Here is a 23848-nt window from a genome sequence, read left to right on the forward strand (position 1 = left end):
AGCTGCTGCCATGCTGTCCAGAGCGGGGGGGGGGGGGGGGGGGTAGCCGAGCTTGCACGGGAATTAGCAGCATGTGTCTCACAGTGACATGCAACGTCAGGAATGTGGAAGGGCCCCAGCAAGCGTGTGCCTGCCAGGGATGTGGGCAGGGAGGGGCATAGGGTGGGCAGCTGAGCCCCTCCTGGCCCCTGGGACCTACCAGGCAGCAGCTGCCCCTGTCACTCTGAGTGACCTGGCTCTGGTCTCCCATGTGCGAAGGACCCACTGGGAACCTGGGGCAGGGGGTCAACTCAGCACCTTCTTCGAGCCCATCCTTGTACCCTGGGCCTGTCACATCCCTCAGTTTCTCCACATTTAAATGGGAAGAATGATAGTTATCTGGTGAGGCTGTGTTGAGGGAGAGCGGTGGGAGGCTGAGCCTGACAACAGTGAGCTCATGCTGGGGAAGTGGAAAATGGTGGGGAGGGGGGCTCTCATCCCTTACCCCTTGTCCTTACATACTACTCTAATCAACCCCTTCCTTCCCCAGGTGGGATCTGAGGGACCTGCCTCTCCTGTGATTGGCTGTGCTGGCAAAGGACAGTCACTGGCCAGTGATGACCAGGGGGAGACTTGAGCTTGGGGTTGGGGCTCAGAAAGTTTGGGGGCTCCAGGGAGCCAGTGGGGGTCCTTCAGTGCAGGCAGTACATAAGCTAAGAGCTGCTTTTGGGAGCTTTCTATGGAGCTGCCTGTAGGGGAATGTGAGGGAATGGAACAGAGACCTCGGGCGGACGGGGACACTCAGGCTGCTGCAAATCCCAAGCACTAGTTCTCAGTGAGACACTCAGGAAAACCATGTGAACTCTGCACAGCGTCCTTCCCCAAGCCTGCGCTCATCCAAGTCTTGTTTCATCTTAAACCAAAGCCCAGACAGGCAGAGAGGGCAGGAGCCCTTCACACATTCAGCTGAAGGAAGTCACCATCAGAGAAGTGATAGCACTGGCCTTGGGACACTGAAAGTGACAGGCTTTGAACCTCTTGGCTTCCAGTCCGCTCTTCTTTCTACCCTTTTGGGGACGAGGGAAACTGAGGGAAAGGAGGTGGTCGGGATGACTCACTGGTTTCTGACCTGTGCCTTCTCTGAGACGGAGGGCCCTGGAGGAGGCAGTTTTGGAGGGGTATGAGTAATTCAGGTTGGGACATAGTGAGTCAGAGAGGCATGGTGGGGGTGTGGGGAGACCCAGAGTAGGAAAGAAGCATGGCCATGAACTGCTGCTCAGTCTTCCAGGGTGGTCCCAACCCCAAATTCTTATATCCAATCCCTCTGACCGACCCTGTACGTATTTTCAGCCGCCACCCCCTGGGAGGCTGTGGGGCAACTCAGGGGGCCTCCACAAAGGGTCTGCCCTGGTTGGGCTGTCCTATGCCTGGAAGACAGGGCAGGAGAGCCACGCACTGGATCACACGCCCCCACCCCACAGTTCAGGGGCTAGAGAGCAGCAGTAACTGCTGGGATGGAGCTGGGGCCAGGCCCAGGTTCAGAGCCCTGGGAAGCTGGTCCTCCCCACCCACCCAGAGGGCATCTGAGAACAGGGCCATGAGGGCTCCCCAGGGAAGGACCAGGCAGGCAGGGACAGCTGCAGCCCAGCCGGACAGGCGGCAACCAGCTGCTGCCTGGGAGACTGGCCAGGGTGAAGTGGGGCGGGCACGGCCCCCACAAACCCTCAGCCTGAGCCGCAGAGCGTGGGAGCCACCATGGGAGCCGCTGACAGCCTCGAGGCTGGGTTTTGGGCTTTCACGCTGTGTTTACGGTCAGCTTGGTTAATGCTGAGCAGATGGGGGAGGGGCGCTGCCAGCTCCCTTGGTGACAGGCCCAGAGCACGCACACACGCACATGTGCAGAGGGTACAGGAGTCCTGCCTGGTAGGCTCCTCTGCCCATCAGTATTCGTTCACACCATCACATACACAAGATGGTGCCAGCAAGAGACCAAAACAGAGACGCTACTGGGTCTGCTGTGAGGCAGCTGGAGGGGGATTTTGAATCTCTGGCTGGGCACTGAGCTCTCCGTCTGTCACACAGGCAGAACTCCCAGCTTGGGGTCCCTCCACCCTGTTCCCGCTCCATCCGCTGCAAGGAAGACACCAGGCACACGGAGGCTTATTGCAAAAAAATAATTTATAAAAGGCCAGTGGCTTCTGGAGCACAGGGGCTGAAGCTCCTACCACCAAGACACTGGGACAAGAATCAGAGGGGAGGCGGGGAGGCCGGGGGAAGCAGGGAGGTTTGGGACAGCCCTGCACCCAGGTCCAGCCAAACCCCTGGAACCAGGACCTAGTGCCAAGGCCCAGAAGCCAGGCAGAGCCCTAACACTTAGGCCGTTCGAATGCTGAGGCCTTTAGAATGTGGGGGCCATGACTCCCAGGGCAAGGGCAAGGCCTGAGACTGGAGTTGAACCCGAGGCCAGAGCCAGAAGCCTCAACTAGGGACCCCAGGACCCAGGACAGACCTCCCCAAAGCAGAACTGGAGATCTGGGACAGCACCCTGAAGCCGGGGCCTACAGCTGCCATGGTCAAGCACCAATGGGTCGCAGCTGAGCCAGCAGACCCAAGGCTGCTGGCTGTCCTGCTCACACGACCTCGTGCCCCCACTCAAGTCTGTACCCCAGAGAAGGGGAAAGAACTAGACCCCAGTGGCAGGGGGTCGTGGCTGAAGACAGAGTCGCTGGAGGAGCAGGTGCTGCTGGCATCCCCACCGGCCAGGGAGTAGGGTCCAAAGGTCAGGCGGAGGTCAAGGTACTGCGAGGGAACGGTGCTGGTCAGCCCTGATAATCAGCTCGGATGAGGGCCCAGAGAGAAGTGGGCAGAGGGAGGTGACAGGGCAGGAGGGGGCAGTACCTCCTCAGAGACGGCCAGCAGGACCTTGTCCAGTGCCTCCACCAGCTGCTTGAAAGTGGGCCTCTGAGAGGGCGCCGCGTGCCAGCACTCGCGCATCAGCCCATACCTGGGGGAGACGGGGCAGTCAGGAGCCTCACGCCTGGGTGAGAGAACCTCATGGCCCTGGTGGGGGTCACTCAGTGAATGGGCACAGAAGCCACGCCAGCGCCGCCCCCCCACTCGGCCAAGGAGGCAGTCAGACGCCACGGGGAAAGTTGGTGCTGACCACTCCCCGGGGCCAGACCCTGAGGCCAAGGTCAGGCAGAGGATGAGGACTGGAAAGTCGGGGCGAGTGGGGCGAGGGCTCACAGCTCTGGAGGGCAGTGAGGGGGGCGGTCCATCCGATGGCCCTCCCGCAGCAGTGAGAACAGCTCCTCCACAGGAATGCCAGGGTACGGGGAACCCCCGAGGGTGAAGATCTCCCACAGCAGGATCCCAAATGACCACCTGGAGGCAGGACCAGGGCTCAGCAGGGCATAGCTTCACTCCCTACTCCTGGGGCTGGGACAGGAGACCCTGCAAACATGATCTGCCATGGGGTGTGGGGACTGGGGCTTCTTTTGAAGTCTGGTTCCACTCAGGTTCCAGGGCTGTATGACCCTGGGCGAGTGCTTTGCCCTTTCTATGGAGTAGGACAATGATACTGGCAGAACTCTGGACCTCCACCTTCCAGGACTCACACGTCACTCTGGTGTGTGTAGACTCGGTCAAACAAGGCCTCAGGTGCCATCCACTTGACAGGCAGGCGGCCCTGGAAGGGACAGGAGGGGGCATCGGTGCCAGTCCCACAGGTGCCCCCGCCCCCAGCTCTGCCCACCCTCCCTCACATTGCTGGTTTTCTTGTAGTAGTCAATATGATGCACGCCACGGGCCAGCCCAAAGTCAGCGATCTTCATCACGTTGTCCTCTGTCACCAGCACATTTCGGGCAGCCAGGTCCCGGTGGATGCACTGGGGACAAGGCAGGAGACAGGCGTATGAGGACACACAGCACTTCCTAGGAACCTGGTGGGTCGGGATCATCACCCATTTCACAGATGAGGAAGTCAGGATTCAGAGAGGGGACACCTAAGCAGTCTAACTTCCAGGCCTGCCATTCTCTCTTGTGTTGCCTCTTTCCCTGCCCTGCCTCTTGGTTAGGGAGCATATGAGGATGGAATGGGGACGTGCAGTCAGCTACGTACAGATGCAGGGTAGTAAGGACTTAGGGTAATGAAAAGGGGAGGGAGAAGTTGGGGACATTTGATGCCAGAGGCATAAACGTGTAAAAACGAAGCAGTTGGAGTGGCCTAGAGTGCTGCCCATTGCCCGAACCTTCCGAGACTCCAGATAATGCATGCCTCGGGCCACCTGATAGGCGCAAGAGACCAGGGCAGGGAAGGAGAGTGGCCCCTCACTGCTCCGCAGCCCGTCGGGGCTGAGGTCAGGGCCTGGGGGGCGTCGGGCCCGCAGGAACTCCCGCAGGTTTCCCTTGGCGGCACACTCCACAATCACATACAGGGGCCCTGTGGAGGCGAGGGGGGACAGAAAGGCTGCTGAGGCTGTGCTCTATGCCCCAGCTGCCCCCCGCCCCAGGCCCACCCTGCCCCACCTTCCTGGGTGCAGACACCCAGCAGATTGATAATGTTCTTGTGCCGGCCAATAAGCTTCATCACCTCCATCTCAGAGACCAGATCTGCCAAGTCCTTGTCGGAGGCGTTGTCTGCAAGGGGACAGCCAGGATGACTACACAAGGGAGGCCGTGGGTAGGGGACAGGACATGGAGTGCTGGACCAGGAGTCACGAAGTTCGGGGCCTGAGTTCCTACAAGGCTGTGTGGCCTTGAAAAAGTCACCTAACCTCTCTGAACCAGGATCCTCTTGTATGAAACGGGACAATGGATCATGCTCTACCACTCAACAGCAATTGCGAGGATGCAAAAAGATCAAGGATCTAAAAGAGGTAGGCCTGCCAGTGGGGGGAACAGGAAACAGGAGAGGGGGAATAGGAAGGAAGCTTCGTCTGCAGGGCTTGGCGTTAGTCCCTGAACGGGGTGAGAGCTCCTGGGGGCGGAAAGCAGGCTGGCGCCCAGAGGTCTGTCTGACCAGGATCTGGCGTCCATCTGGCCTGGGAATTCAGGGAGCTGCCAGTGGGGCGCAGCTAGGGGAGGCCTGGAAGAAGGCTGTGGAGCAGGGGCTGGGCCCCCAGGGCTGACCTGTGGCCCTGGGCCAATGACATACCCTTGCCGCCAGACCTCACAATGCACATTTCTCAATCCTGTCCTCCTTGAAAGTGCCAGGTGGCCCCAGCTGTGCAGAGAGGAGGGTGGGGGGCGGTGGGAGCAGAATATGGATTTGGATTTGGACTGTTCTTACAGAGGGGGCTGGGGGACAGCGGCGAGAGGCCCCAATGGTAGGTCCCAGGTGTGTCCCGAGCTCCTTGGAGCTCCTATTTGGGGGTTGGGACTGAGTTTAAGCAGACGGGCTGTTCTCCTAGAGTGGTAGATACAACAGGACAGACCTGGGAAGGGCCCAGGGGAGGCTGAGAGTGTGATTAGGGGGGAATCGTGGGTAATGAGGTGGAAGCCTGCAAGGCTGACAAGGTTACTTGAGGCCAAGGCTGACGTGGGGCCAAAACTGACAGGGGGATCTCAAACCCCAGTCACCCCAATCCCTGTAGTCTCCATTATCTCCATGGTACCGATTTAATGCACCAGGCATTTTCTGTGCACCTCAGGACTGGGAGGTAGGAACATGTGAGGAAACAGGCTCAGAAGTAACTTGCCAAGGTCAGTAGCAGAGTTGGACCCCAGGCCCAAGGTTGGGAACCCGCAGCCTTTCCTGGCCCCCAGTGCTCACCTGGTAGCACCATGAGCCCCTTCTGTTAGTACCAAGGCCACAGTACCTACCCCGCTCCCTCCCGGCCACCACACTCACCCTTGAGCATCTTGACGGCCACAGTGCTGGCTTGGTCAGGCTGGGCCGGGTTCATGCCCAAGGCCTCCGCACGCACGACCTGCCCAAAGCAGCCCTCACCCAGGGGCTTCCCAAGCACCAGCCTGAAAACGGAGAAAGCTGAGGCCTCAGCCATCTGGGGATCATCTCTGCCTGCCATCCACACCCTCACTCCGTACAGTGTACCTGTCCCGGGGGAACTCCCACAGCGGGTCCAGAGGGAGGTCTAGACTCACGAGGCCAGCGAGCAAGGGGGGGCCGCTCGACGAGAGCCGGACGCCCCGCACCAGGGACGAGCTTGACTTGGCTGAGGAGCCCGACTCCAGGGAGAACTGCAGAATGGGAGACTATGTTGGTGAGAAGGCAGGCTGCGAGCCTCACTATAGGACACGGGGGCAGGGATGGCATGGTACCTGTCGGGCCAGAGGGAAGCGGGACAGCTTCTGCACTGCGGCGGGCTGCCGGGGCTGCCGGCCGTGGAGCACCTGCCCACGATACAGGCCAGCCAACAGCAGGAGCACCACCAAAGCCAGAGAGCCCGACGAGTACAGGATGATGTCTGTGTACTTGGCCTCGGGCGCTGCTGCTGTCCATGTGACATCCTCCTCTGTCCAAAGGCAGGCACACAAACACATAACTGACCAGTCATTGCTCAGATGCCCAGCCGTATGCCCTTGAACTCGGGCCCTCGCAGCTCCCAACACACACGGGGGAGCACACACCAAGAAAGCTGCAATTATACCCAATCCCGCATACCCCTGGGTCACACTGACAGTCACATGTGGACATACAAAGGGACTGCTACATGCAGAATCATACACACAAATCCACACACCATGTCCCAAGCTCAGATCCCACAGGCCAAGGAAGAATGTCCACCCAGCAGGTCATAGCCCACTTTCGGATCAAATGAGGATCCTGCCGCCCCTCCTGGCCCCATCAGGTGCTCACCTGGCAGCACCGTGAGCCAGGCCGACTGGTAGGAGAGGCCGATGGAGTTGCCTGCCAGGCAGGTGTACTCGCCTGCATCCTCGGCCGACACGTTCCGAAGGTATAGGACCTCTACCTCCGAGCTATTGATGTCTGTAGTCTGGGGATGAGAGATACACTCAGGGGTCACAGCAGGGCCTGGGGCCACACTGTGGCTAGCCAGGGAGCTGGGGACTACCCTGTAACCCCCGTGGGAGAAGGGTAGGGCTCAGGAGCCACAGGGGCTGGACCTTCAGGACTTGCACATAGGGGAAGCCGTCGGCACCGAAGCTGCTGCCGTTGATGACAATGTGCTTCAGCCACTGGATGTGGGGCTGGGCATCGCTGTACACCTTGCACAGCAGCTCCACGTCGCTGCCCGCCACTGCTGTGGTGTTGGCCGGGAGCCCCGCCTGCAGGATGGGCCGGTGCGGGGACCGCTCTGGGGTCCAGGCCGGCCGTCAACCCTGACCAGCGGCACCCACAGATGCACCCTGGTCACCCGCCTCTAGCTTTCACCCCAGCTCAAGGGAGGAACCTTCCCGATAAGCAGCTCTGACTTTGTCCCCTGCTTAAACCTTCCATGGCTCCCCACTGCCTTTGGGGTCAACTTCTCAGCCTAGTATTCAAAACTCTTCATGGCCTGGCTCCCCACTTACATGCCACACCCCAGGCATACACCCCTCCACAAATTCATTGTATTCTTTATACCTAAGGCTGTAGGTATATGCAGCCTGTACCCTCTGTCTCCATGTCTTTCCCACTTTTCCTCTCGGCCGAGCCCTGTACCTCCAGGCCCACATTACCCCGTGCTTCCCTCAGACCCACCGGGACACTTTGAGCAGCTTGAGTAAGTCATCTACGAGTGAGTGCATGTTGCCTGGCAGACCGGGCCCTACCTGAGGGCAGGGCCTGGGCTGCCACCCCCACACCGCCTCGCCTGCCTGTCCGCTCACCCAGCACATCCAGCAGATAGCTGTAGCGGATGCTGCCCACTGAGTTCTCCACAAGGCAGGTGTAGGTGCCACGGTCCGAGGGCACCACACTTTCCATCACCAGGCTCCAGTGCTGATGGCGCAGCTGGGAGAAGGGGAAGTGTCCATAAGGGGCCACAGACCCCTGCCCACAGGGGTGGGGTGGGGGACGGTGAGGCCAAGGCCAGGAACTTTGGGACAGAGGAGAAGGCTCCAAGAAGTTTTAGTCCGGCCTCTTCCTGCCCCTTGAGCCAGTCTTTGCCCTCTGGGTGTCGGTTTCCTCAGCACAGCCTGGAGCTGACCCTGCAGGATCTCATCATTGAGAATGAGCTGCCAGAACTTACTGATACCAGTCAGTGATCCTTTCCCCTTTACAAATGGAGTCACTTAGGCTGCGAGGCTGTCACTTGCCCGAGAGTGGCAGAGTGGGATTTGAACCAGAGTTGTCCAAGTCCACAGTCTAGTGCTCCTTCTGGGACCACACAGCAGCCTTCATTAGAGAATGAACTGGGGGGTTGACTTATAGGTAAGAGGGGACCAATGGGAATGAAAGTGGAGGAGCAAATGGCTTTGGGACCTGGAAACTCACCCGAACACCTCCAATGCGATGCTCTCCGTGGAAGTCCTGTCCATCCTTGAGCCAGCGGATGGTGGGAGTGGGGTTGCCTGCCGCTGGACAGCGGAACTTGACGGTGTTCCCAGCAGGCACTGCATGCAGTTTCTTCTCCATGCGCTGGGGGTGTGTCCAGTAGGGTGCTGGAGGGGAGGGGAAGGGACAACTTAGTGCCCCCAGGGTGACCACCTGCTTCCACACAGGTCTTTTCTCAGGGACCAGCTGGGAGATAGGGAAATGAGTCCTTGAAGATTTCTACTGACCGTGCTGTGGGTAAACGTGCCTATTTGAAGGGCCACTGTGGGCCTTAGGGTCCCCATCACCATTGCTGAAGGTCGAGGAGTCTATGTCAAGGACAGAAGAAGGTGTCGAAATCTAGGATCTAGGCCGGGGTTCTCCCCCCAGGTACCCCTTAGCCCCTGCCAAAGCCCCTTACCATCCACAACCAAGGTGACATTGTGCAAGATAAGCATGGAGCCTCGTGCTAGGCAGAGGTAGCGGCCAGCGTCCTCAGGTATGAAGCTGGCAATCTCCAAGCGGCCCCTCCAGCCTCGTACCCGGCCGGCAGCTGCCAGGCGACTGCCCTCCTTGTACCAGTGGCCACTACGCTCAGCCCGCCCACAGCATAACTGTACAGGCTGCCCAAGGGCCACAGTGAGCTCCTGCTCTTGCTGCTCCAGGCTGGGGGCCAGGCAGGGCTCTGTGGGCCAAGGGCAAAGGTCAGTGAACCCCACAGCCGTGGCTGAGGCAGCCCCCGACATACACAGAACATGCTGCACACGCAGGGCATAAGCATCTCAGACACGTGCTGCACACTTACTGCCCCTTGACATACACACAACCACATGCAACAGACGCTACGCACAGGGCAAAGGCCACTCCTCTGGTGCACAACACACACGGTGCATAGCACACATGCTGGACTAGACATGCCACTGTCCACACACACACGGCACATGCTATAGGTGCCACATACAGGGTACACGCCACACTCGGGGGCACATCACTCTCACAGTGTATATAACACACGTGCTGCCTGGGCCTTCCAAACTACACACACAGTACACAGAACACACACACGCGCACACACACAGCCAAGGGGCTCACCACCAGCTCTGCAGCCCAGATCAGGGCCCTGGGCCCTGCAAGCCAGTCCTCTCACGTGGACACAGAGATAGGTGGATGCTTGCTGGGAGCCAGACACTGAGTCTCAATGGTTGGGCCCTACCCTGCTGCCACCTTCTCAGGGCTTGGGCCAGGATCCTCTCCAGCTTTGCTTAGCCAGCAGTCCCCTCCTGGTGCCCACTCTTCCCACCCCTGCCACCCTCTCCCACCTTAGAGGTCATACCCAGCTCCATTTCCTCAGAGGCCTCAAAGGACAAAGCTGGAGCCCAGCGCGCCCTCAGCAGGACTCCTAACAGGGCCAACAGTAGCTGCATCTCCTTCCTGCTGCTCACGGGGCCCAGGCTGGGCTTCCCACCAACGGCCTTCCTGAAACAGGGAGGGAGAGGAGCCCCTGCTTCATGTGCACCTTGGCTGGCGCTGTTCCCCTATTTTGTGGATGAGAAAACTGAGACAGGAAATGGCGGGCCATTTGTCTGAGCACCCCCTCCCCCGGCAAGTGGCAGGGCAGACTGGAAGCAGGTCTGCTCTTGCAGAGCCCAAGGCCGCCCCACAGGAGGTTGTGCAGGGAGGTGAGGTGGGGCTTCCTGCTCTCCGAGGGTCCTGCTGAGCCCCTGGCACAAGTTCACAGAAAGGGCAGTTTGGAGATTCTCTCCTTGGAGGCAAGCAGAGAATGAAGACGCATCTTCTGCTCGCTCTCAGCACACATAATTTATTTTTTTGCTGAATAAATGAATTTATTGCTGAAGAGCGGGGAGGAGAATCTGAAATATAATACAAGGCCAAACTTCAGCATCTGGATGTTATCTGATCTGACCCCCACTCCTTATTAGCATTGCTGACATTTCCACAACCAGCTTTGGATACGTCCAGTGGCAGGGTGCTCACTACTAACACAGCAGCCCATCCCATGGCCAGCAGAAATGCTTCCTCATTTGGCACCAGAATAGCATCCTGGGAATACCTCTGCTTTCCCCCCACAACTTCATCTGAGGCAACAGTGGCTCTTGTAAAGAGTATAGACTCTGCTGTTTGACAAAACCAGGTTCAAATGCTGACTTATCAACTTGCAAGTCCCTGGCCCTGTCTGGGCAGCTGTCCTCACAGGACTGCTTTGAGGAGGAAAGAGAATATATATATGCAGGAGCTGGGTACATAGAATGTTGGAATGTTCTCCTGCCCCTTCCTCTCCCCATGACAGTTACTCTGGGTTTGCCCTCGGCCAGTCACCTCCAGTTCTGGCACTGTTCCTGTTAGGTGTGATGTACACACCCACCCCATCTGGTTACCCTCTTCCAGATGCCACCAAGGATGTCTCCATCCCCTAAAAGGAACACTCAAACCCAAGCATCAGCTGGGGCAGGGGAAGAGGGTGACCAGCGTAGTCCAAGGGGCCTACTGGCTATTACTTGGGGCTGGGTAACAGTTAGGTGGCACTAGTGTCTCTGGATCTACCTTGCCCAGGAAGGCCACTGCACCCTCTCGCCTCAGCTGCTGCCCCCCCACCCAGTCCAGCTCTGGCTCTGAGGCAGGGGGTACTTAGCTCGTCCTGGCCAAAGCCATTATCTCCCCCTCAAACTGCTTCTTTCCTGGGTTGCACCTGTAGCTGGAGCATCATCCCTTTCCCCGCCCTTCCCAACTTCTAGTCCATTCTGCTTCCTCAATTCCTCTCCAGGACAACCCACATCCCCTGCCTGGACCCAGAGTAGGCCGTGGTCATCTGTAACTTGGGCCTTTGCGAACACTCCCTATGCTTTCCAGCCTCGACTCACCAGCAGGACTTCAAAAATTACAAGCCGGAACTGTCACCGCCTTCCTGCCAGCTTCCAGACCTTTAATGGCTGTCTGTGTCCAGCAGGATTCAGTGCCCACTGTCTGTCCAGCATCCTAGGCCTCCTTGGCGGGCCGATCTTTGGTCGGGCAGTCAGTCCCTTCAGCCCCTTCAGACACAGGCTTTCAAAACTGGGCATGTCTTTTCTGCTGCTCATACCTCTGTGCCATTTCTCTTCTACACCTGGCTCAGATGCCACTGTCTCAGCACCCACCTCCAGTTTCTGTGGCCCCTCCTCTGTAAAAATCCTCCCACCCTCCCCTCTGCAGGGAGGGTAGCTTTCTGGGGCCACAGCTCCGGTTGGAAGTGGGGTGGGGAGGTCTGGGGATTTTATTCCACCCCCAGGCTACCCTGACCTCAGCAACTCGGCGTCCTTAGTTGGGTCACGCGGACATGGGGCCGAAGGGCCCGACTCTAGCACGGGGCAGTCTTGGGTTCGCCTCCAGCCGCCCGTTCGCCTCTAGCGCACAAGCACTGGGGGACCCTGGACAAATGACTGCACCTCTGGGAGCTTCACCGTTCTCATCTCGACTCGGGGTTCGCAGACGGTCCAGCAGCTGAGGGACCGGCGCGCTTTTCCTCCTCCACCCCTACCCGGCCACCCTGGGGGGAGGTGCGAGTCGGCGGGTCCTCAGGGGGAGCTGCAGAGACAGCCAGCCCGCCCCCGCCCGGGTGGGCAATGAGTAACCAGCTCCGCGGGCAGGGTGCTCTTTGGACGGAGTGGGACAAAAGGCCCTGTGTGCGTTGCGGGTTACTGATTTACCGTCCCCTCCACCCCCCCCCACCCCCCCCGCCGAGCGGACGCCCAGGTCCCCAGTACTGGGAGGGGGCAGCTCCCGCAGCCCCGCCGCCGCTCGCCCCCTGGCGGCTGTGAGCGCAGGCTGTGCCCGCACCAGGTCCGCGCTCACCTCGAGCCTCCGCGGGCCCGCTCCGGGCAGAGGGTCCCTGCTCACCTGGGTCCTCCGCGGCCCCGCTCCTAGCTCCCTCCAGCCCCCGAACCCGGCGGGGACCGCAGACTCAGCCCGGGCGCTCCTCCGCCCGGGGCTGGAGAGCCAGGAATGCACCCACGAAAGCGGCGTGGCCGCGGGCGCCCCGGCGCCCCGCCCACCTAGGCCCCGCCCCTCCTGGACCAGCTCTATCCTGACAGCGGTGTGGCTGCGGGTGGCACACAGTCCCACCCACCTGGAAACCAGTCCCCAAACCCAACAGCGTGGAGCGACCGACGGGGCCAGCCCAATCCCGGGGCCCTGCCCCAGTCCGCTGCACACCCCCTCAGACTCCGCCTCTTTCGCCCCACCCAGGCCAGGCTTCGAAGTTCTAGTCTATGCTCTACCTCCAGCTTGTCACCCCTGGGTCCTGAGCGCCCCCCTCCGCTAACCTTGGCCCAACCTAGCTCCTCTGTCTTCTGAGCAAACCCCCTCTGACCCCATCCCCATCCAATCTCTGCACAACCTTCAGGGTGGTATTTAAAATACAAATCTGACTGTACCAACCACAATCACCCCTTTCAAACTTTCCTTGGCATGATCTGCCCCCTCCCCACGTCTCCAGATGAATCCTTCATTCACTTTTTCCTTGCACACACTCTACCTCTGGGCCTTTGCACCTGGGGGTTCCGCCTCCTAGAAAGATCTTTCCCGGATAGGTCAGGTCTGGTTAGTTCCACCTCATTCTTAGATCTCGGCTCACTTCCTCAGAGAAGCCCTCTGGACTTGGCCAGGTTCCTCTTCTTACGTCGTCCCTCCTGTGAGCCCGGAGAAAGAAGCGGAGGGTTGGGTGGGCTGGTGAAATGATTAAGAGACCAGATTGCAGGACTCAAATCTCAGCACATCAACACATGGCCTTGGCAAGTTACTCCATTTGTGTCTTCATTTTCTCCTCGGTAAAACGGGTATAATGATAGTGTATCATCCTCAAAAATCGGTTGCAAAAAGTAGACATGTTAATATATGTAAGCCTTTGGAACACTGCCTGACGTAGAGCACTTGCTTTGTAACACAGGCTATGATTATTTAGGACCTGTTATTTCTTTTTTTTTCCTTAAAATTAAAAAAATTTTTCAATTACAATTGACACAATATTATATTAGTTCCAGGTGTACAACATAGTGATTAGACAGTTATATAACTTACGAAGGGCTTCCCCCCAAAGTCTAGTACCTCTCTGACACCCTACATAGTTATTACAATATTATTGACCATATTCTCGATGCTGTATTTTTACATCCCCGTGACTATTTTTATAACTGGCAATTTTTACTTCTTAATCCCTTCCCCTTTTTCACCCTTCCTCCAACCTCCCTCCCATCTGGCAACCATCAATTTTTTTCTCTGTATCTATGAGTTTGTTTCTGTTTTGATTGTTTTGTTTTCTAGATTCCACGATAAGTAAAATCATATGGTATTTTACTTTCCCTTACTTATTTCACTTAGCATAATACCCTCTAGGTCCATTCATGTTGTCACAAATGGCAAGATTTGATCCTTTTTTTAATGACTGAGTAATATTCCATTGTACATATATACCACTTTATCCATTCATCTATCTATGGAGACTTAGGTTGCTTCCATATCTTGGTGACTGTAAATAATGTTGCAATGAACATAGGGATGCTTAAGTATTAATAGAACCTGTTATTTCTTAATTGCATGTTCCAGAATTGTAACTAGACAGTTAATTTTGTAAATGGAAGGCAGAAACTGCCTCCAGACTTCACCATTACAACTCAAGTGCCTGACACACAGTAAGTGTCCCCCAAATAGTTCTGCCCTTTCAGGCTCAGGTCTGCCTTACTTGCAAGCACTTCTCTCCTGAGCGTCTTGACAGTGGCCAAATAGGAGGTCAGCTGATCTTTGACTTCTGTCCAACCCTAACCTGAGGTCCCAGCCCTTCACTCCTCTAGGCTCCTGGAGGAGAAAGGGAACCCCTCAGTTGGGGTCTCAGCTCACCTCCCAGTTAGCCCATGACCGGTGGAGCCCGTGGCCAAGGGGAAGCAGTGTCCTTTCCTATTGTTATGCCAAGGAGTCTAGTCTCTCCACCCCTACGGAAGCTTTTCCTTTGCATAACTAAAAGGCTCGTTAAAGTGATTTGTTTCTTTTATCTTTCTTTTCCTCCTCAAACAAAAGAATGGTCTCCTTCCAAAAATAAATCAGAAAAGAATCAGCTGCTATCTTTTCAAAACAGCTTGTCCTGGTTCCCCACCTCCGGGGTCCCTCCTTGCTGGAGCACCCAGGAAGCTTGAGACGCCTGGCACTGGTGTGCCAGCAAATGGTAGCCTCCTTCCCAGAAGGGGTCTCACCAGACTCCCAGAAACTTGGAGAGACGCAGCCCCCACCTCTGGTCCTCTTCTGGCTCTCTTACTGAATGTGGTTGTTGGGGGCCCGGTGGCTGCCAGCAGGCGCTGGACCCCACACAGCTTTCATTCAACTTCCAGGAACTTTCCAGTTTACCTGAGCCAAAGGCGAAGCCTGCCTGCCTCCTGAGATGGTCAAATCCCTTAGATGGGCAACCTTCCCCCATTCCACCGCACCCACACATCACTCACCCGGCCCCCCTCCCACACTCACAACCTCTCACGTTGACCCTCTGCAGTGTCTGACACTCTTCTCACAGGTCATTCATTCATTCACTCATTCATTCGCCAAATGTTTATTATATGGCGTGCACTGTTCTAAGTCCCCGGGGAAAAGCAGTGATCAGACCCAGTCTCTACCCTTCTAGGAGCTGCTGACATTGTAGTGGGGAGAGATCTATAAGTAAACAGAGCACAGAAGGAGACCTGCTGAGGGTCCACATCCAAGCCTGTCTCCACCTCAGAGTCTCACTCTTGTTAACCATCTGTCACCAGTTCACATTTGCAGTCTCTCCCAAAGACTTTCAAACAGACACACACCCTAGCAAGGGTTCAGGAGCCTGCCATCCTAAGATCCTGCCTTTAGCTTGCCTCTGCCTCAGTTTCTTCATCCAGAAAATGGGCATAGTCCTGCTTCCTTTTCCTCAGAGATGTTGGAGGAAATGCACGAGTTAAGAGATGGGAATGGGTATCTCCCAAACAGGAAGTAGAGACGTCCTGGCCTTGGCTGAGCTCCGGGTAGCTGCTAGGCACATGCCAGGCTAGGTGTCACGCATACATTATATCTTTTGACCCTTCCCCCAAGCCAAATGGGGGTAGGGCTCCTTAGTTCCATTTTGCAGGTGAGGAAATGGGAGCTCAGGCAGATGGAATGACTTCTCTGAAGTCACATAGCAAGCGAACAACAGAACTGAGACTTGAACCCTAATCATTCAGGACCATGAGGGAGAGTTCAGGGTGACCCCATGGAGCTGGGATTGTCTTGCTAACACATGGACACACTTTCTGCTCCCATCCTTAAACGTGACTGGGAAGGTGGAGACCCACCTGAGGGTGAGTGGGGAGGGTGGGCTGGGTCCAGGCGTTTTTCTCCCTGCCCATTTGGCCAGTACTGATGGGGCACCTATGAGGGCCCTTGTCAGGGGTTGGAGATTCTGGGCTCCTGGAGTGCCAGGTTGGGCCAGACCCCACCCCCACCTGCCTGGGAGCGTGGTGCCAACCATGTTGCTCTTGGATGGCAGCCGGGCCCAGGGAACACTGGGGCTCTTGTGCTGAAGGGCCGCCGGGAGCCCCTGCCCAGGCTTCGCTCCAGACCAGGCCTGGCCCATCCTCTGACCCAGCCCTGGGATTTCTTGTCTTCTTTCTTTTAAAACAATTTTTATTTTGAGAAAGTTTTAAAATACAGAAAAGTACATAGGGTAATAGCACACAGTTGCTACTCAGAACTCACCATTGTTCTTACTTTACCATTTTTCCAGGCCTTTTCTACCCTGGCTTCTCCCACAGGCTCCAGGGGAGTCTGGCTTGACTCATTGAAACGGAGGTGACGTGAACAGCAACTGAGCAGTGGTGAATGGTTGGGTATTCAAGCCAGGCAGATGTGGATTTGAATCCTGAAACTTGGTGCGCTTGGATAAGTCACTTAATGTTAAGCCTCAGTTTCGTTTTCTGTAAAACGGGAATAATAGCTCTTCTGTGAGAACTCAGCATGTTGATATAAAGCCTAGTGCACACAGCCTATGTTCACTAAAGAGTGGCCAATATTAATGTTAACAACTATGGGCCCCAAGGTATGGGAAACATACTCTTGTGACCAAGAGGGAGGGACTGTGAGGGTCACCCCTTCTCCAGCCTTCATGTCTCCTCATTCCCCACCCATCGGGCACATCTATGTCCAGTTTCTATCAGAAGATGACAAAGCCATGCACCGCAGGCTGCCCGGGGCATTGTGCTAGAAGCAGGGAGCCAGGGGGAGCTTGTGGGAGGCCTTTCGGGCCAAGCCAGATGGAAGGGAATGGGCTAGGCGAGATCTGAGGCTTTCTCTGGGCCAGTTCTGTTGTTTCTCCGAGTCTCAGCAGCACCCCAGTTCCTTTGTCCCCCGGTCCCAGATGCTGGGACATAGATCCTGCTAGATAGGACAGGGGCGTCTGCGGGCTGTCATGGTTTGCCAGAGTCAGCTCTCTCTAGATGTGGGCTTACAAGCCTCACACCCAACTGGGTCTTGGCTTACACATTTGTTTGGAGGAGAGAGGGAACCCAGACAGCTGGGAAGTGGCAGAGGCTGGGCAGGAGGGATAAAGGGTTAGTTGTCTGAAGGGAATCAGGAAACAAGCCCCAGAGGAGTCCTCACCCTTCTTTGTCTTGCCTGATGCCCATCTGGACCACGTAAGATTTTGTTTGGGCACAAATAACAGAAAACCTAAATGTCAAGGACTTACACATAACAGGGATTTATTCATCCGTCGCTTTGCCCCAAGTCTGGAGGTGGGTGAAGGTAGGTCAGAAGTCTGGGTTGTGGATCTTCAGTTCTCTAAATTTTCCCCTCATGGTTGCAAGATGGTGGCTTTAGCTCCTGCCATCACATTTGTACTCAGGCAGGAGGAAGGCAGAAGCCACGAAGAGTTGCTACACCCAGCAACTTCTGACTATCTCTTTGGCCAGACTGTGACACATGGCCACCCCCAGCTGCAAAAGAGGCTGAGAAGTATATTTCTTCTGCTGGACATATTGTCTCCCCTGACAGAACCAGGGCCTGTTGAAAAGAAGGGTTGCCTGAGCATTGGGTAAGCACTTAACAATCTCTGTACCACCAATCTCCTCATCAGTCCCCAAATGACTTCTTTAAAACACAGACCTACCCAAATCTTTCCTCAGCTTCATCTCTCTCCCCACTACCCACTGGCATCCCCAGCAACTCAGCCTGGCACTTAGGGCCCTTCAAGACTGGCCTGTGTTTCTCTCTCCTGTCCCCTCTCCCGTCTCCCCAGAGACACCTACTCTGTGTTCCAGCTGTTCGGAGCCCAGGCAGGCCATCCTGAAGACGTAGCAGTGTTCTCACTTTGGCGTTTGCACTTGCAGCCCTTGGTGCTGGGAGGGTCCTTCCTTGGTTCTGCCTGCCCCTCCTCCTCTCCCTCTGCCCATCGCACCTGAAGCCTGCCATTCAGCTTTCTGGACTCCTCTCAGGTATTTCTTCTTCTCTGAGACCCTGCCTGACCACCCCGGACTGGACAACTAAATCTTTTTTCTCTCTCTCTCTGAAAACAGCTCCTGAATTTTCTTTGATGTCCTGGTTTTCTCCTATTCCTAGTCCATGGAGTGGATTGTCGATGTAAGAAAAGTCCAAAACTGTAGAAAGACCAAAACTTTGCTTTGCTTAAGGCAAAAATTTTTATAAGAGTTTATTTGAGCCAAAACCGGCAACATATGCTGGGGAGCAAGATCTCAGATGCTCCCGAGAATAAGTTTTGCAGCTTCTTTTATGCATTTGAAATTAAGGAGGGAATGTACCGAGGGTTACATGGAGGTGGGAGAAAGGAAGGCAGAGATTGGATTACAGGATAGTTAACAAGACTGTGCTTTCTTAAGGGTGGTTACACCTTCTAGGGGTATTACTTCCGGCATTTCAAAGATGTGTTAACCTAGATGTACAAGGGCAATGGACAGGACTTATAAACCTCTCACTGAAGATCTCACTGTCTCTGCCCAGGAGTTCAGTCTTTTACTTCACTATAGGCTTGGGGTGTGACTACCCACCAACCTTCCCAGTTAGGACTTGATTTATTACAGCACCCCTTTTTTCATAAACAGCGGTTTGGGTGCAGCCAACACTTCTCCCTGGCTTCCAGGGTTTGTGCCCCTGGACCTGACTAATGAGAATATTCCACCTCCCGCCCCCAGGCCATTGTGATTGGGTCAGGGATGAGCATGTGACCCAAGCAGGACCAATGAGGTTATTGGAACTAATAGGAAACTACCCATCTCAGACGTTGCTGAGATATGAATTTGGAAGCCTGGAGCTGCTTGAGAAAGCCTGCTGATGAATGAAGCCAAGGCAGGAACCAGGAGGGCCAATGGGGGGGGGGGGGGCGTGTGCCTGGATTTAGCCATTCCTGAAGCCAATTATCTCTGAACATTTCATTTATATGAGCCAAATAGTGTTTTTTAAAAGCTAATTTAACTTTTTTTTTAATCTTTATAAATAAAAACCTCCTAATAAATGACACTCCCCTACCCCCCAGTAGAAGTTAATCCTCTTTTGTGTCTCCACTATCCTCTGTTGGCTCCTAGGCCATAATACTCATTTGTTTACGTCAGCAAATTCATTCTGTCATTGCCCCTATTTGTTGAAAACCTTTCATGGCTTCCCATTGCTTCTAGGATAAAGACTTGCATTTAGATATCTACTACCGAATAAACAAATTACCCCCAAACTTAAAATAACAAATATTTGTCTAGCTGCTGGCAGGAGACCTCCATTTCTCTCCATAAGGCTGCTTGCGGGGCCTCATGACATGTCAGCTGGTTTCCCTCCCAGCAGCCAACCCAAGAAAGACTGACACTGCAATATCTTTTATGCCTACTCTCTAAAGTCACACTCCATCATTTCCACCTTACTCTAATTGTCAGAGTGAGTCACTAATGTTGATGTAAGAACATCAAAACTTATAGAGAATTTTTACAAAAATTTATTTGAGCCAAATAGATACTCCTGGAAGCAAGATCTCAACTGAGATCTCAACTGAGACTGAGAAAAATACTTTGGAGAATAATAGTTTTGCAGTTTCTTTTGTGCATTTGAGATTAAGAAGGAAATTTAAGGGAAAAATTACATGAAGGTGGGAGAAAGCAAGGTGGGGGGTGGATTACAGGTAGTTAAGATTATGTGCTCTCTTGAGGGTGGTCATGAATTAGAAGGAAGGGTCTGAAAGGAAGTATTTCAAAGGTGTGTCAACCTGGATGCACAGAAACAATGGGCAGGGCTGCTTAAGGCAAAGATAGGTCTTTTACCAAAGAAGTTACAGGCCTGGGGCGGGACTGCCCACCAAGACAAGCAGGTTAGGAATTTATGATCAGATCACCCTGTGAGCTTACTTTCCTGTAGAATCCCTTTTTTGTCCACACTAATTATAGCCCACATGGGGGCGGGGAGTGGGGTGGAAGGAAGAGATTAAACTTGACCTCCTCCTGGAGAGAGAAATATAAAGAAATTAGTGGACATTTTTTAGAACCACACAAGACCAGTTCTTACCCTGGTGTTTGTCATTGGAACGCTTTGCTACGTTTGGGGAATACCCCCACTTTATGTGGCAGAGTTCACCTCTCATGATAGAAGCTGAAAGTGCTACCTACTCCCCCAGTTTCTCGTCCAGCTGAGGCCTAGTTTCTGCCTGTTCACGGCATCTATTCCAGGGAACCAGTGATGCCCGCACTGGGGCTTGGGGGGCCCAGGAGAACTGTTCCCTGGTAGGGGCTGTGTAACAAGGCTGAGTCCCTGGGCGTGGGGCAGTGGGATCTTGTCCAGGGTCCAGGCTGGCTGGGTGAGTGGCACAAGCAGCAGTGCTCAGGGCTTAGTGTTGGAGACAATGGGGTCCTTTCTGCACCCATTCTGTGATGCTGGGTTTGTGGCCCCAGCCTGTTTTTTTTAGTGCTCTTGGTAGTTCCATGAACTTAAAAACTGTCTGGATTTTGTTTCTGTTGTTTTCTGCTGAAAATCTTGGTATGTCTTGAGAGATCTGGTTTCTGCCAGCCCCGCTCTTTACCTAGTGACATACTGTCCCTCCTTCAAGGTGAAAAGCAACTTTTTGGCTCAGGGCCTTGGCACATGCTGTTCCCTCTGCCTGGACCATGCCTCCCCTCCCGCTGCGTTTCCCAGGCTACTCAGCCTTCAAGTCTCAGTTTGCATGTGCTGCCTCAGGGGGACCTTCCCTGTCCCCCTCCCCCCCTAGGCTCACTCCTATTATGTGCTCTGGCCACTGGCATTTTCCTGTGCAGCATTTTATCATAATTGCAGTGAGTCATTTGTACCCAGGAGGTCCTCTAGGACAAAGATAGTATCTCATTCTAGGGCCCTGAGGTACAGTAAGGGCTGAGGAAAAAGAAATTCCCTTTCCCACACTCTCTAGAGACCTCTGTGCTACTCTAATAACCCTCTGCTGGGAAACTGCTCAGTTCCTGTCAAGCTTCCTGACCCTCAAGGAACATTTTCATTCAGTTGCAAGTAACAGGTATTCCAACTCAAATAGGCTTAAGCAAAAGAGTGAATTTTTTGGCTTATGTAATTTTAAAGGTCAGGGATGGATCAGGCTTCAGGAGCAGCTGGATCAAGACTCATTCTCTCTTCTGCTCCATTCTCCAGCTCCCCAAGAGGTGACAGAGAAGGCTACCCAACAGCTCTGGGTTCAAGACCTCTCCTTTCAGCAATTCCTTCCCAGTCATTCTAGCAGAAGCCAGGAGAGTGGAGGTCATCCACACTCAGACCACATGAGCTGAGGGTGGGGCTCCTCAAGGAAAATCCTATTATAGCAAGGAAGGTATTGATACCAGGAGGCCAAAAACAAGGTATGGTTATTCTGGGAGACTTTACTGCATAATAAACCATCCAAAAATTTTCATCCTCCAACACGTGTAGAGGATGAAAAAGGGGTATTGTAATAAATCATAAATTCCTAACTGGATAGGCCATGGTGCATAGTCACACCCCAGGCCTATAACTTCTTTACTGAAAGGTTTTTAAGCCAGCCCTGTCCATCGTCCTTGTGCATCTAGGTTAACAGCCCTTTGAAATGCCAGAAGTAATACCCTTCGAAGGCGTAACCACCCTCAGGAGAGCACATCATTTTGTTAACTGTCCTATAATTCAGTCCCCACCTTGCTTTCTCCCACCTTCATGTAATTCTTCCTTAAGTTCCCTCCTTAATCTCAAATGCATAAAAGAAAGTGTAAAACTGTCATTCTCTGGAGCATTTGAGATTTTGTTCCTCTAGCAATTGTCATCAGTTTGACTCAAACTCTTGTAAAAATTTTCTACAGGTTTAGATGTCTATCTCAGCAAACACTTTATTATTCCTCATGATTCTGTGGATCAGCTTGGCAGTTCTGGTCTCTCCTGAGGTCACTTATGCTGGTGGCTGCACTGTGCCGAGGGTCTAAGGTGGCCTTCTTCACAAGTACGGAGCTGGCTGCTGGCCTTTGTCTTCATGAACCCTCTTATGTCCACACGGTTAGCCTGGATTTCCTTTCACAGAGGCAGGAGTGGAAGCTGCGAATCCCAAGTCGTAGCCTTGGAAGTTGCACAATGTCACATCACTGCACTCACCGATTAAGGCACGTCTTGAGACCAGCCCAGATTCAAGGTGTGGAGAAATGGATTCCCCATCCTGATGGCTTGCACAACACCAGCACATTGCAAAAGGGCACAGAAGGGAGGCCAAGATTCATGAGAGACCATTATTGAAACGATGACTATACCCCACAGTCCATCTCTTCTAGGTCCCCGCACTAACTGTTCCCACCCCAGCAACCTGGTTCCTTTGACCTTGATAACCACTAGAGGCTCAGCTCCTTCAAGAAGTCCCAGTAATGGTCCCTACCAGCCCATACCCACTTTTATTCATTTAGCCATGAATTTACTCCATCATCAAGCAGTTATTGAAACAATCACAGTCCTAGACTGGGCGCCGGGGGCCCAGTATGTGAATAAGAGCCAGTCCCTGCCCTCAAAGAGTTTCTAGTCTAAAAGAGGAGACAGGGAATGACACAGATCGTAACACCGTATATCATGGGCAATGCCAGAGCGGGCACAGGACGTTAGGGAGCATGGAAGGGCACCCAACTCAGCCTTGGGGTCAGGATGAATGGAAGTCTCCAGGTTGATAAGAGAAGCTGAGCAAGTATTAGGCAGAACTCCTGGTTGTAAGCGATAGAAACCCAACTTAAACTGATTTAAGGAAAACGGGAATTGATTGACTCATAACTAAAAAGTCCTGAGAGCATTACCTTCAGGCATGGTTGGCTCCAGGTGCTTATCAGAAATTAGTCTCTTCTCATCTCTCAGCTCTCTTTTCCTGTGTGTTGGCTTCTCAGGCAGATTGCCCTTATGTGTTGGCAAAGACAGCTCCAGACTTATGATTCTAATTTCCCAGTCCTGTGTCACAGGTTCCCTTGGAACCAGGGAGCAGGGTCAGTCTGTCAGAACCACAGAGCCTAAGAATGGAGCTGAGATATTACTACACAAAGAGTTAAAGAAAGGCTAAGTAGGCCACATATCAGGTGTGCTCCCACGCAGGTGGCTAAATTAAAGCCCAACAACAGAAGTGTCCTCTGGAAGGAAACTGTCCTGAGGGAACGGCCAGGTGGCCTTTGGGACTCAGGAAAAGTCATTCTATTCTCTTCTGCATTAAATCAGACAGCAAGGTCCTGAGGTTGGTCAGCAAAAAAGGGAGCGTTCTCCACCTAGTGGCCATCTGGGTCATTGCACTATAGCACTGATCCATTTACAGGCCTGGAAGGTTTCTTCTGCATTCATCCTGGACAGATGAAGCAGCAGTCGTGTGGGACCGCGAACCTGGTAGTACCAGAACACGAACGTATCTGCCTCTCTGTACTGCGGGCCTGGCAGAGTAGGTGAGGCTGTTAGGTGGACAGATGGTCAGAGGGAGAAGTTGTATTTGATGCTAGTGATTGCCCAGCACCAGTCTGGTCAGTGGTGAGAGCAGCTCATCTGGAAGGAGCTGCCATGAAGGAAGGGAAGGGCTTTCTTCTTGACCTTCTCTGGGAAGTACCCCTAACTGCCCATCATCACTGCCTCTTCAGGACTCTGGCTGGAAACTGATTTCTTCCAACTTCTATTTCACAGGCAATATCAAGGCCTCAGGTCACATAAAGCTGGTGGCAGGGCTTAGACCAACGTCCAAGAATCCTGAATCCCAGACCACTTCACGGCTGCTCTATGGGTACATGCACAGCTGTTTCTGCACTGAGAGCTTATTACATCCCAACACTTGCTTTGCATCCAGGCCTGGACTAAGTGGGCGCTGCTGCTATCCCTACCGGGTGGCTGCTCACTCTGAGGCCATGGTCCTGCCTGATGGGTGAGGCAGGCCCAGGGGTCACGTGGGAAGGATTTTGGTCCTTGTGTGGA

At 54.2% G+C, this 23848-nt stretch overlaps 1 protein-coding gene across 4 annotated transcripts; it reads right to left on the reverse strand.

Moving 5' to 3' along the window:
- Positions 1-2138: 2138 nt before the first annotated feature.
- FGFR4 (fibroblast growth factor receptor 4) lies at positions 2139-17312 on the reverse strand. 4 transcript variants are annotated; one of them, XM_074313424.1, is made up of 20 exons: positions 17148-17312; positions 16160-16377; positions 12948-13101; positions 9753-9895; positions 8841-9104; positions 8668-8748; positions 8381-8547; positions 7774-7897; positions 7069-7259; positions 6800-6938; positions 6262-6455; positions 6035-6180; positions 5831-5952; positions 4507-4617; positions 4230-4420; positions 3744-3866; positions 3597-3667; positions 3226-3363; positions 2878-2983; positions 2139-2778 (listed from the first exon to the last, which is right to left on the reverse strand). In XM_074313424.1, the coding sequence occupies exons 4-20, from the start codon at positions 9841-9843 to the stop codon at positions 2632-2634; spliced, it is 2406 nt and encodes an 801-aa protein (XP_074169525.1). In that variant the 5' UTR covers positions 9844-9895; positions 12948-13101; positions 16160-16377; positions 17148-17312; the 3' UTR covers positions 2139-2631. The 4 variants fall into 4 exon arrangements, with proteins under 4 accessions (XP_074169525.1, XP_019566566.2, XP_074169526.1 ...); XM_019711007.2 differs by lacking the exons at positions 12948-13101; positions 16160-16377; positions 17148-17312 and adding an exon at positions 12311-12468; XM_074313425.1 differs by lacking the exons at positions 12948-13101; positions 16160-16377; positions 17148-17312 and adding an exon at positions 12266-12442.
- Positions 17313-23848: the final 6536 nt, after the last annotated feature.

This window comes from Rhinolophus sinicus, linkage group LG10 (assembly GCF_036562045.2).
Source record: "Rhinolophus sinicus isolate RSC01 linkage group LG10, ASM3656204v1, whole genome shotgun sequence".
NCBI lineage: Eukaryota > Metazoa > Chordata > Mammalia > Chiroptera > Rhinolophidae > Rhinolophus > Rhinolophus sinicus.

What these genes read in the sequence shown, in the direction of transcription:
- FGFR4 (XM_074313424.1), bottom strand. Translation starts at nt 9,843, where the DNA reads ATGCAGCTACTGTTGGCCCTGTTAGGAGTCCTGCTGAGGGCGCGCTGG. An exon ending in CTCTGAGGAAATGGAGCTGG is followed by an intron (nt 9,105 to 9,752) that starts GTATGACCTCTA and finishes CTTGGCCCACAG; the next exon opens with AGCCCTGCCTGGCCCCCAGC. An exon ending in CTATCTGCTGGATGTGCTGG is followed by an intron (nt 7,260 to 7,773) that starts GTGAGCGGACAG and finishes CCTGGACCCCAG; the next exon opens with AGCGGTCCCCGCACCGGCCC.